The sequence below is a fragment of the Zootoca vivipara genome, chromosome 14 (assembly GCF_965207765.1).
Source record: "Zootoca vivipara chromosome 14, rZooViv2.hap1.1, whole genome shotgun sequence".
NCBI classification, from domain to species: Eukaryota; Metazoa; Chordata; class Lepidosauria; order Squamata; family Lacertidae; genus Zootoca; species Zootoca vivipara.
Genome location: NC_142597.1, coordinates 33,303,310 through 33,315,691, shown reverse-complemented (window position 1 = coordinate 33,315,691; position 12,382 = coordinate 33,303,310). Strand labels below are relative to the sequence as shown.

General features: G+C 47.9%; 1 protein-coding gene across 3 annotated transcripts in view; it reads right to left on the bottom strand.

Annotated features, from left to right (window-relative positions):
- Nucleotides 1-12,382, bottom strand: part of CAMKK1 (calcium/calmodulin dependent protein kinase kinase 1) — an 86,084-nt gene that overhangs the window by 36,516 nt on the left and 37,186 nt on the right. For all 3 annotated transcript variants that reach the window (XM_035139790.3, XM_060268457.2, XM_088657754.1), the window contains exons 2-3: nucleotides 9,213-9,764; nucleotides 1,459-1,506 (exon numbers count right to left, since the gene is read on the bottom strand). In XM_035139790.3, coding sequence (XP_034995681.1) covers nucleotides 1,459-1,506; nucleotides 9,213-9,659 — 495 coding nt within the window. In that variant the 5' untranslated portion in view covers nucleotides 9,660-9,764. The remainder of the gene's footprint in view (nucleotides 1-1,458; nucleotides 1,507-9,212; nucleotides 9,765-12,382) is intronic.

Sequence of the window (12,382 nt, the reverse complement as noted above, 5' to 3'; positions counted from 1 at the left end):
GCATGAGGGCTGGCTGTTCTCATGTTCTTGCAGAACATGCTTATCTGTTGGGCTCCCTCCCAGGGACACTTATGTGTTGGAGCGCAGACTTTAGGTTCTTTTCCATGAAGGGCAGAGAAAGGGGACATCTCCTATTCTCGTCAGGCAGAGCCCAGGTGCTGCAGTGCTGGGAACTCTGCCATGTGCATATTTCAATGTACACAGTCATTATCTCTGTAGCAGGAGGCTGGCACAGGATTCCCGAAGGCAAGCAGGAGAAGAAGACCAGCTGCTCCTCTGCTTACCTGCTGCCTGTAGCGGGAAGAGGCTTGGATCGGTGCAGTCAACAACCCCGGAACAACAGCAACCAGCTGCAACTGCAACCTCACTTGTTCGGCATATTGAGCCACCTCAGATTTTTTAAGAGTGAGCCGGCAATATAGCAGGGCTCCAAGACATAAGCAGTGGCTCAAAAACTCACAATCAAATGCCATGTTGGCTTCCGGTTCCGCTCTGCCTTAATGGAGGCAGCCCTCATGACAGCGGGAGATCGTTGGCAAAGGAAAAACAAGGATGATTGAGGGTAATTGTCCTTCCAACTCCCCCCAGGGATGGGGGGGAGGGACGGACTTTACTTGCAGTTCGTCTCGAACCTGGCTCTCACTCCGGCATGGAATGTGGGGGGCAAGGAGGCGCTGAGTGCAAAAGCACTTTGCCTGCCAAAAACCCTCCTACGCCTCCATTAAGAAGCAGAGGTTCTCCTGCTAATTAGAGCTTAATTGGACTAAATTGCAGGTGTGTGCTAGAAGAGATGAGATCACTAACTGCAAAACAAACCACCTAGAAGGACTTTAAGGTTTGAACTGGAGATAAGACTTCATTCGGTGCAAAATAAGGTGGGGGGAGGGGAGCCTACAGTTTATTTATTTAAAGTTTTCTTCTCTACATTTATGATTCAGCAACCCTCCTCTGAATGCTAGTTCAAATTATATTTGCACAAGCGAGGATGGAAGAAATTGGATCATAAATATGGAATATAACATCAAACGGAACTGTGTGCGTAAAAAAAAGGGGGAGAAGAAGGGAAGCTCTATTTTGCAAAAGGTTTACGATGGAAACCATCCTTTATTATTTACGTATGAACTGAATAACACTAAGAGGACTTGGAAGAATAATTGTTCATATATCTTCAGTTGGAAGGAAGGATGAAAGGAGTCGGCATCAGGATTTTGCATTCTACCTACAGCTCCAAGATACCGTAGCACGGAAGGAACTTGGAGCATAAAATATGTAGTATAAAACGGTCATTAGAAGCAGCGATTAAAAACAGATATTTAAAAACAGTAGGCATAATAAAATTACCAAAATATACATAACAATCAACAGGTTTTTAAAATAAACATATACAGAATAAAATTGCATAGAACCCCAAAAATCTACTTCTGATGAAGTAGTTGAGGAAGAGTTGTGGTCACATACCTTGCCTATTTCGCTTTTCAACTTATATTGGTTCAGCTGCACACAATCCTGGAGGGGTAGAAATAGAAATGCAGTTAGGGTGGATAGTTCAAAAGGATTGCATTTGGAGGTTGAGATGGGCAAATTGGTCAGTTTCTCATTTTTCCAGTTAGCTCTCCTCACGTCCACATCAGCTGACTTTTTTTGAAAATAAAATAAAATAGTAATCACGAAAACCCATCAGTATTTTTGTGAGAATTTCTCCTAATGCAAACATTCCCGGATGCGCTTTTGCCCGATATCCTGATTCTGTAGAGCGTATTTCCCCTGAAAGTTATATCTCCTCTAATATAATGCTCTAGCTGGCCCTGCCACGCGTTGCTGTGGCCCAGTCTGTTAAATGGAGCCTCAGAGTCCCCCTTCAGACTCCCCTGACCTTCCCAGAGTCCCCGTTTTACTCGTGTTCTGTTTACGCAGGCGCATCCCTGCAACTCCCCCCACCTTGTCCCGACCCATGACCCATCCCAGCCCCCCCTCTCCCACCCAGGGGAGCCTCCACCTCCACTCAGCCCAGTCTGGAAAGCCGAGCCGAGATGCTGTGGAGATTGAAGTTTTCCTAGTGCAGTGCCAGTGTAGCCGTTGCTAGAGGGCACAGTTTTACAACCTCTCCTGTGCTCCCAGCATGCACTTTCATCTGATTTGTGAGTTCTGGAACACAAGGGTTTGGGGTTTTTACGGGTGCCCAGGTGTGACATCTGTCTACGCAAATGGTTTTTGCTTCCTCTCATATTCGCATGTGACGTTGTGTCAAGCTTTGATCGCAATCGGTCAAGCGGTTTCGGAGAAAAGTAGAAACACACCCACATGCCCTTTTTACATTCATATATATATATATATATATATATATATATATATATATATATTTCTGTATGTCCTTTTTGCCAACACATGCATTTTAATGCACATCTCAATAGATGCATTTTGGCACACAATTACCTTGGATAGAGAAACCGCGTTTCAGAAATCTGGATACTTTCAAACGTCAAGGGATGGCTGTGTTTCAATTTGCGAGTTGTTTTGGATACTGTGAATTAGGTAATATTTGCCTTTCGATGCAAATTGAACCGAATTCCTCCCTCGCCCCAAATTCAGCGACAACAGCGAGAGCTAATAATGGCATCTGAGCACCGCCATCCAGCTTCATTGTGAGGCCATGAGAAAGAATACCCCCTTAGTGTTTGTGATCCGCAGACAGGAAAAGTTCACCCTTGGAGGCAAGCCAGGTTCCGTCTGCCTGTCACTTCTCCTCAGTCACACGTCTGAGTGAGCTGCTAGGTCCGCTTCCCTCAGCTGAATGCGTGAAGCGAATCTTTCCGTTTCGAAAGGGAGGAGGCGCTGCCGTGCACAGAGGCTGTCAAACGTGATCAGGCTCCAAAGGCAGCTCGCTCTGGAGGTTTTTTTTTGCCGCCTCTGGCCAATTTTTGTACGAAAAGTCTGCCCTCTGCCAGACGCTGTAGTCAGCATAACGCACCAAGCCATCTTAGTTCGGGTTGGGATTTGTTAACGGCGGATACGTGAGGCAAAATAATCTGGGTCTATTCATCAGGTGCATTTTAGCTGATTAATGGACTCACTGTTGAAGGCGGCAACCCTAAACACACTTACTAGGGCCGTGTTTGCCACACAGTGCATATCTAAAATATGGAACTCCCTCCTACTGGAGACAGGGGGTGGTCGCCAACTTGGATGGCTTTAAAAGAGGATTGGGGATGCAGGTGGCGCTGTGGGTTAAACCAGTGGTCCTCAACCTTGGGCCTCCAGATGTTTTGAGACTACAATTCCCATGATCCCTGACCACTGGTCCTGCTAGTTAGGGATCATGGGAGTTGTAGGCCAAAAACATCTGGAGGCCCAAGGTTGAGGACCACTGGGTTAAACCACAGAGCCTAGGGCTTGCTGATCAGAAGGTTGGCGGTTCGAATCCCTGCGACGGGGTGAGCTCCCGTTGCTCGGTCCCAGCTCCTGCCAACCTAGCAGTTCGAAAGCACGTCAAAATGCAAGTAGATAAATCAGTACCGCTCCAGTGGGAAGGTAAACGGTGTTTCTGTGGTTTGCCAGAAGCGGCTTTGTCATGCTGGCCACATGACCTGGAAGCTGTACGCCGGCTCCCTCGGCCAATAACTTGAGATGAGCGCAGCAACCCCAGAGTCGGTCACGACTGGACCTAATGGTCAGGGCTTTACCTTTTAAAAGAGGATCGGACAAATTCACGGAGGGTAGGACTATTGACGGCAATAAGCCAAGTTATGCTCTGCCTCCATGGTTGGGGTTTATTGGTAGCTCGTTTATATAGTTTTCTTTTTCTTTTTGTAAAATGCAGCTGGTGCAGAATTCGGCAGCCAGGTTGCTTACCAGGTCAAAATCCTCTGAGTGTGTAGTACCAATCCAGGCCCAACTGCTCTGGCTACCAAATGGTTTCTGGGCCCAATTCAAAATGTTGGTTCTGACCCATAAAGGTTTATGCGGCTCAGGGTCCCAACACCTCAAGAACTTCATCTCTCTGTATGAACTGACCCAGGCCCTGTGATCATCACCCGAGGCCCTTCTTTGTGTGCCCTCCTTCATGGGACATTTGGAGGTTGGCAACACAAGAACAGGGCCTTTTCAGTGGTGGCTCCTCGCTTGTGGAACGCTCTCCCCAGCGCAGCTTGCCTGGCGCCATCATTACACAGCTTTAGGTGCCAGGCAAAAATATTCCTTTTTTAATTGGGCCTTTACCTATGGCCTTTTTAAAGTTTGTTTTAAGTTTTAAGTTTATTAAGTTTTATGTTTTAAGTTTGTTTTTTTCTCCAAGTGCCCCATACAATGAAATCCTGAGGGCTGTTAACACGAAGAGGGCCTTTCTGCAAAGCCCCTCACTTCTGTGAAATGCTATCCTGAGAGAGTCCCTTTTCATTTCCTTCCCAGCCAAAGCCCTTTTATTGTGCTCCCAAGCCTTTTAACACCTTTCTTTTAATTTTGTCTCCGCAGGTCGATGACAAATGAACTGCTTCTTCTTTTTCGTTTTTGCAGCTGAGCTGAGTTTTCTCGGATCCTTAACTGCGGCTTTAATCTGCATCTATCTAGGCTGGATTTTATGGCTGGGTTTTATTGCCAGGGAGGGTTTTTTTAAAAAATTGATTTATGGTTTGTATTGAATTTTATTGCACAATTCAATGTGCAATGTTTTAATTTTGTCTGTGTCACCTAGAGTATAGTTTTATCTTAAGCAAGCAGCTTGTAAACTGAATAAAACAGAACATGATACAGCCAGCCATTCAGCTTTTGGTCCACTGAAAATATGTTCAATCCTCCCCTTAAAACATGAGTGGGGGAACTTTTCCAGCTTGAAGGCCATATTTCTGTCCAAGGCTACCTTCCAGGGGCCACATTCTAATGGTGGACGGAGCCAGATTCAAAAGTGGGTGGAGCAGCGAATGCGACTTTTACCTTTCTATATTGGCCTAGTTTCTATAATCACACGCCCCTCTCTATCTTCCGTCAAGATAAGCAAGAAGCATCATCAGGGCTGAAGGTCATATTCCAGCCAAGCAAAGACACTCAAGAAGGGTGTGAAGGCCTGGTTCACATGGCATCTAAGGAGTAAACACAGAGGAACATTTTTCTAAAAACTCGGCCCTGGATCTTGGAGTAAGAAGCTTCCTGTCATGGGCTGGTTGAAAGCAGAGGAATGGTGGGAGGAACCAGATGGCAGCCACCAAGGAAAGAAGGCTCAGAGCTTGAGGAGTGGTGATGGGACAACGATGAGTGGTCACAGGTAGAAAGGAGATCAAGAGGCAGAGATGAGTCAGGCTAGTGAAGAGTCACAGGTGTCTCCCCCTTCTGCTGCGACAAGCTCCCCTCCCCACTGTGTCTTCCAGAACCAGAAGAGGAATGAAAAGGGCAGAGCAGTGATAGGCTGCACACAGGCAGAGTCTCTGATTGCTTGGGGAAAGCCATGGAGAAGAGGGGAGGGCTGTGGGGACACGGGGACTTTCAGTCCCAGCAACTGATGTCGTGGAGGAGCACCAATGGGGATGAGCTGCTGTGCTCATTAGGCCTGACACTCAGCCAAGTCTACAGAGGTTGTGTTTTTGCAAATACAGTCGTACCTTGGAAGTCGAATGGAAGCCGTTCTGGAAGTCCAAAACGTTCAGAAACCAAAGCACGACTTCTGATTGGCTGCAGGAAGCTCCTGCAACCAATTGGAAGCTGCAGGAGCCCCATCGGATGTTCAGCTTCCAAAAATACTTCGCAAACCGGAACAGTCACTTTCGGGTTTCTGGCGTTTGGGAGCCAAAACGTTCGAGGACTAAGATGTTCAAAAACCAAGGTACGGCTGTAACTCCAACTTTGAACAGTGTGATTTACTGCTGGCTCATTTTAACATTAGAACTTGTGGGCATCCAACGGAATGTTATAAGATTTGGGGCAGATAAAAGATTTGGGAAGGGGAAGAAATGGAGGCAGTGAGAGATTTTACTTTCTTGGGTTCCATGATCACTGCAGATGGTGACAGCAGTCACGAAATTAAAAGACGCCTGCTTCTTGGGAGAAAAGCAATGACAAACCTAGACAGCATCTTAAAAAGCAGAGACATCACCTTGCCGACAAAGGTCCGTATAGTTAAAGCTATGGTTTTCCCAGTAGTGATGTATGGAAGTGAGAGCTGGACCATAAAGAAGGCTGACCGCCAAAGAATTGATGCTTTTGAATTATGGTGCTGGAAGAGACTCTTGAGAGTCCCATGGACTGCAAGAAGATCAAACCTCTCCATTCTGAAGGAAATCAGCCCTGAGTGCTCACTGGAAGGACAGATCGTGAAGCTGAGGCTCCAATGCTTTGACCACCTCATGAGAAGAGAAGACTCCCTGGAAAAGACCCTGATGTTGGGAAAGATGGAGGGCACTAGGAGACGGGGACGACAGAGGATGAGATGGTTGGACAGTGTTCTCGAAGCTACGAACATGAGTTTGACCAAACTGCGGGAGGCAGTGGAAGACAGGAGTGCCTGGCGTGCTCTGGTCCATGGGGTCACGAAGAGTTGGACAAAAGATTTGGGCAGAGTTAAAACTGTGGAACTCTCTCCCATAGGAGGCAGTGAGAGCCACCAACTTGGACGGCTTTAGAGGAGGATTGGGCAAAGCTACCGTATTAGCCTCCACAGTCGGGTCCTGCTTGCTGGTCTCCCACAGGTGTCTGAGTAGCCACTGTGAGGACATGATGTTGAGCTAGATAGGCCATTAGTTTGATGCAACAAATCCTTCTTCTGCTCTTCTCTGCCTCTGATGAAATGGCCTGGGATGTGTGTGGCTGGGGGGAAATCTCCAGACAAGAGGGTAGGAGGGCTGCATTTGACCCCAGGTCTGAGGTCCCCATCCCGTCTTAAAATGCATTGCTGTCTAAGGACGCAATCCTTGTCTGTTGACATGAGCGCAGCCTCAGTTGTGAACCACAGCAGGCAGCCACCAATCCATCATGGATCTTCACTAATGGGAATAAGACAACGAAACAGCTGTGATTGATTTCACATTCGTTCTTACCCAGGCTGTAACATGCGTAATGACTTGCAACCACGGTGTGAGGGATAACGCTGCCTCCGACAGTGATAGATGACCCCCAAGCAGCCAAAACCAGGGGAAAGGCGTTGCTTCGAAAAGTATTCCAATGCATCTGAACGTCGCCAGAAAGGGGCTCAGGGAGAAAGACGTCTTGGGGTGGGGGAAATGCCATGCCACGCTGAACAACTTGCCTATCGGAAATGTGTCTAAACAGGAAAGACGGTGGCAGGGGAGGAGGCATTTGGAAGACTTTGTGCAGTTCTGGTCGCCTTGCCCCAAAAAGGGGTTGGAAAAGGTTCAGAAAAGAGCCATCAAAACGACCAAAGGGATGCAGTGACTCACCTCTGAGGAAAGAAGGTTGCAGGATTTGGGACTCTTTTTGGAGAAAAGGCGCAGCGAAATGAAAGAACTTGAAAAAATTATGTACGGCATGGAGAAAGTGGTTCTTATTCCTCTCAGGTAACACTAGAACTCCAGGTCATCCATTGAATGTTGGAAGATTCCAGACAGATAAAAGGATGACCTTCTTCTCACAGTTCATTGTTAGCCTACGGAACTCACGCCCACAGGAGGCAGTGAGGACGCTCAACCTGGATGACCTGGCAAAGCTTATTCCTTGGCTGCTGGGTTTCTTTCCCATTTCAGACGTCAACTTTGCACAGCGTAGCCCGACAGACAGCTTCATTTGCAGCAGCTGTCATTTTGAATGGGTCGATCTATTCTTATCTTGTGTGTATTTGCACTCCGTGTAGAAATGCAACTGAACTACAACAAATCCCACTGGATTTCATGACCTTTTGGCCCCACTGTTTGTATATATTAAAAAATGCTTTCCTGCCGCAGAACTGTACAAATATGCCTGTCTGCGCGTCACACAAAGAGGGCCCTGCTCCTCAAAAGCTGATGCTGCAATAAAACAGTGTTGTGAACCCTTCGGCTGGTACTCCGGGGCACCACCACCCTCACAAGGAAGGCCACTTTGGCCGATCTATCTATTGCTTTTCCTAGCACAGCTGGCAGCAATCCAGCACCTGCCGACCATTTGCCCACATTAAAATTTCAAACTGTGCCCATATTCTGCTCTTGTGTGCGCCATCCTGGGAAATGTGGCGCGCATCAGCTGATGAAATAATCATGAGCCAGCCGCTGATAGAATTCCCCAATGACAGGCGCCAAAGGTACACACAGAGCCAACAGCATGGTGACTTTAAAGCAGAAAAGACTTGGCACGTAAAAATCAAGTTGAGCTGGGCATCTTAGCTTCAGGTGAGGGGTGGGGGGAACTTTGTCCACCTTCTGAGAGCCACATTCCCATCTGGGCAACCTTCTGGGGGTCGCGTGCCAGGGGTGGGTGGGGCCAGAGGCAAAAGTAGGTGGAGCAAGGAATGCAAATATTAGCTCTGTACAGCAGTCTAGTTCCCACGCCAGGCATAGGCAAACGCGGCCCTCCAGATGTTTTGGGACCACAACTCCCATCATCCCTGACCACTGGTCCTGTTAGCTAGGGATGATGGGAGTTGTAGCCCCAAAATATCTGGAGGGCCGAGTTTGCCTATGCCTGATCTACGCCTATCATTCTGTTATTGGGTACGGTTGCTCCAGAAGGCAGGACTTACGACCAAGGGGTGGAGATTGCATTAAGTGGTGGATTGCATTAATAAATACACAGCGTTTTACCTAATGTACACATTTCTGCAAAGCAATTTCCCCTAATATAATGCATTTCGTTTCAAAATTCAAAGAAGTGCAAATTTCAAAGGATGGCTGTGTCTCAGTTCACATATTGCTTCAGAAAGGGGCGAATTAAGTGCCGTAGGTTTCCCTTTCAACACAAACCAATTCCAATTCCTCCCACATCCCAATCCAAGGTTCCCGTAGTCAAGTTATGTCAGCGCTTCAGATAGATATTCCCACAATTGCTTCTCTCACCCCCTGACTATAAAACTGCAGTAGTAACAGCAGCAGCCGCAATAATAGCAACAATACATTAAATAACTATCTGTTTGCTTCCTTTTCACAGCCCCCCCAAAATGGCTGCCGGAGGAGTTTGCCTCACTCTGTCTAATGGCAGAGCCGGCTGTGTGAATTTCATTTGTCAGTTCACCAAAAAAGTATTTTTCAACTGCCCTTTGTTAACAGCACACCCCTTCCAACCAAAAGGGAGAGCTAACCCACCGCAGAATCTGAAATGGAGACTCGATGGGACTCTATCGTCGGCCGCCGCAGTATCCGTGGCGAGATGTGAGTGGAAGGGCCTGTGGCGTAAGGACCGAAGCCTGCAGCATCCGAAGAAGACAAGTAGTTCCCTGCGGGCTTTTCCTGAAGGGAGTACTTCCGACCAGAGAGGATGGGTCTTGCAGGAGCCCTCTTTGGGGCAAGCAACTCGTGAGCGCCATCTAGTTCTTCGGATGTTCCCGAATCAACATCTACCCAGTTCCTTTGGTTGTTGGCAGCCATCTTGGAGAACGCAACTTCATTCTCTGTTCCTTGACCGTTTTGGTCGGCGCCATCGGGGCCAACGGCAACATGGATCGCCGCGACTCTCTCGGCGAGCTCCGTCTGGGTGTCTTTGCAACAGACGTCGGGGACTCGGACTGCTGTCTCGGCTGCGGAATCTCCCATTCTCGATTCGTGGCTTTCCGCGTTCTTAGATGGCGTCAACGGAGGGTGCTGGAGCGGTGTGGCTCATGGGAAGCATCTGAGGTGGAGACCCTGCTGCATGGACACCTGGAAAGTATCACAAAAATCATGGTTAAGCCTGCGTAGTTGTAACTAAGTAAGATCATAAGAAGAGCTTGCTGGATCAGGCCACTGGCCCATCTAGTCCAGCATCCTGTTCTCACAGGGGCTGTGGGAAACCAGCAAGCAGGATTCGAACACAAGAGCCCTCTCCTATGCTGTGGTTTCCAGCCGCTGTGAATGTCATCAGACCCCGAGGACAACATCCTGATACTAACAAAGCAATTTTTTTTAAAAAAAGTATATGTGATTACGCTGCAACAGGAATAATCATTGCGAATACAGCAACCGATATCTGTATCTTTTCTGTCTGCATGTTTAAATTTAATGGCATTTTTCCTCATTATGTCCTTATCTCTTACATCTCACTGAATTAAAAATAGTTTTAAGAAAACAAATAATAAATAATAAATTCAGTTCTTCACATTTTTAAAAGTCCTTGAGAAGACTTACTTTAAGTCTAATACAGAGAGATTAATGCTATTTAACATACACATTTTTGGAAAGCAGTCTCCCCTGATATAACGCCTTTTTGAATGTTATTTTCACTGATATGTCTTGCGCATTTTTGTGTTCTTATATTGTAAACCACCCTGTGATCCTTGATGAAGGGTAGTATAATAATAACAGGAAGAAGAATGTGCATTTGTATGTACATTTCACTCACATATTTTAAAAAACACATTGCTTGGCTGGAAAACTGTGGTGCAAAATTCAGCAAAGTGTGTATTTCTAAAGATGGCTGTGTATTGGTTCTTAGACTCCAGTGGTACCTCTGGTTAAGAACTTAATTCGTTCCAGAGGTCCGTTCTTAACCTGAAACTGTTCTTAACCTGAGACACCACTTTACCTACTGGGGCCTCCTGCAGCCACCGCACCGCCAGAGCACGATTTCTGTTCTCATCCTGAAGCAAAGTTCTTAACCCGAGGGACTATTTCTGGGTTAGCGGAGTTTGTAACCTGAAGCGTTTGTAACCCGAGGTACCACTGTATTTTGGAAACTGCAAATTTGGTAGATTTCCCTTTAAGTGGGTGGATTCGCCTTTGAATGTAAGTGAAATCATATTTCTCGCCCATCCCTACACCCAACCAACCATGTTCCCTGGACAGTTCACATGTTGAAAAACCCTAAAACACAGTCAAAAACAGAAACCAGAGCAGCTTGGATACCAGCATGACACTAGATCAAAACCGTTGGAAACCTATCAACTGCGCAATGATATGCAAGCAAACGACAAGAACGCAGGGCAAGGCATGGAAAGGTCGCGGCATGACAACGGCAAAGAACTGCTCCATCAGCGTTGCAAACCAACAGACTGTCTGAAGCCCAAACAGGCCTCTTGTTGCAAAGGATTCACACACAAACAGCACCCTCCTCTGTTTCATCACTTCCTCCATTCCTTCTGCTTTGATTTAGAAATAGCGCGGCCACTTCATTCCGGCACGAAAAGCAGAAGTGTCCTTGTACCAAGTCTGCCAAAACGCTTCCCCTTCTTTCTTCTAAGGCTGCGTCCGCATGGTACATTTAAAGAGCTATGAGTCGCGGCTTCCCCCGAAGGATTCTGGGAGCTGTAGTTTGTTAAGGGTGCTGAGGGTTGCCAGGAGACCCCCATTCCCCTCACAGAGCTACAGTTCCCAGAGTGGCTTAGGAGTCGATCCCTCTTCCCAGGGAACTCTGGGAATTGTGGCTTTGAGAAGGCAATAGGTCAGGGGTTCCCAAACTAAGGCCCGGGGGACGGATGCGGCCCAATCGCCTTCTAAATCCGGCCCGCAGACAGTCTGGGAATCAGCATGTTTTTACATGAGTAGAGTGTGTCCTTTTATTTAAAATGCATCTCTGGGTTATTTGTGGGGCATAGGAATTCGTTCATATTTTTTCCCAAAATATAGTCCGGCCCCCCACAAGGTCTGAGGGACAGTGGACCGGCCCCCTGCTGAAAAAGTTTGCTGACCCCTGCAATAGGTTCACCCTAAAAATTCTCAACAAACTCCAGCTCCCAGGATTCTTTGGTGGAAGCCATGAAAGTTTGAAGTGGCATTCAGGGTATTATGTGAATGTCGCCTAAGGCTGGGGTGGAGGACCCTTGTGCCAAGGGCCTTTTCTCCACTGTCCCCCACTAGTCCAGCTCTGAACTTTGGCTACATGTTTTCCCCTGGCTGGGATGAGTGATGCCTCCTGGGGTCCGCAGGGTCCCAGTTGCAGGGGCATAGGAAGGGGGGCGTTGGGGGCGGTTTGTCCCGGGTGCCCTCACTGAGGGGGGTGACATTCGGAGCGCTGCCCACCCGCGACTCCCAGGCCTACCCAGAGGCGTTGGGGTAAGGGGGGGAAGCTGCACTGCTTTGCCCCCATGGGCAGCTCGCTCCACTCCCGGCTGCAGAGCATGCACACCGCTCCGGGCACCCAAGCCACTATCCCGTGCCTGGGAGGGCACCCTCCGTGCCGCACACCCGCCCTGTGCATCGTGGGCATATGCTCTGCCACCACTCAGTTGGGAACCACTGAAATAGAGGGTGCCCTCACAGGGAAGACTGTCCTCTGGCCACCCCCCAGGCATCCTTCACCCAACTCAGGGAAGCCATAAATGTGTCACAATATGGACAGGAGG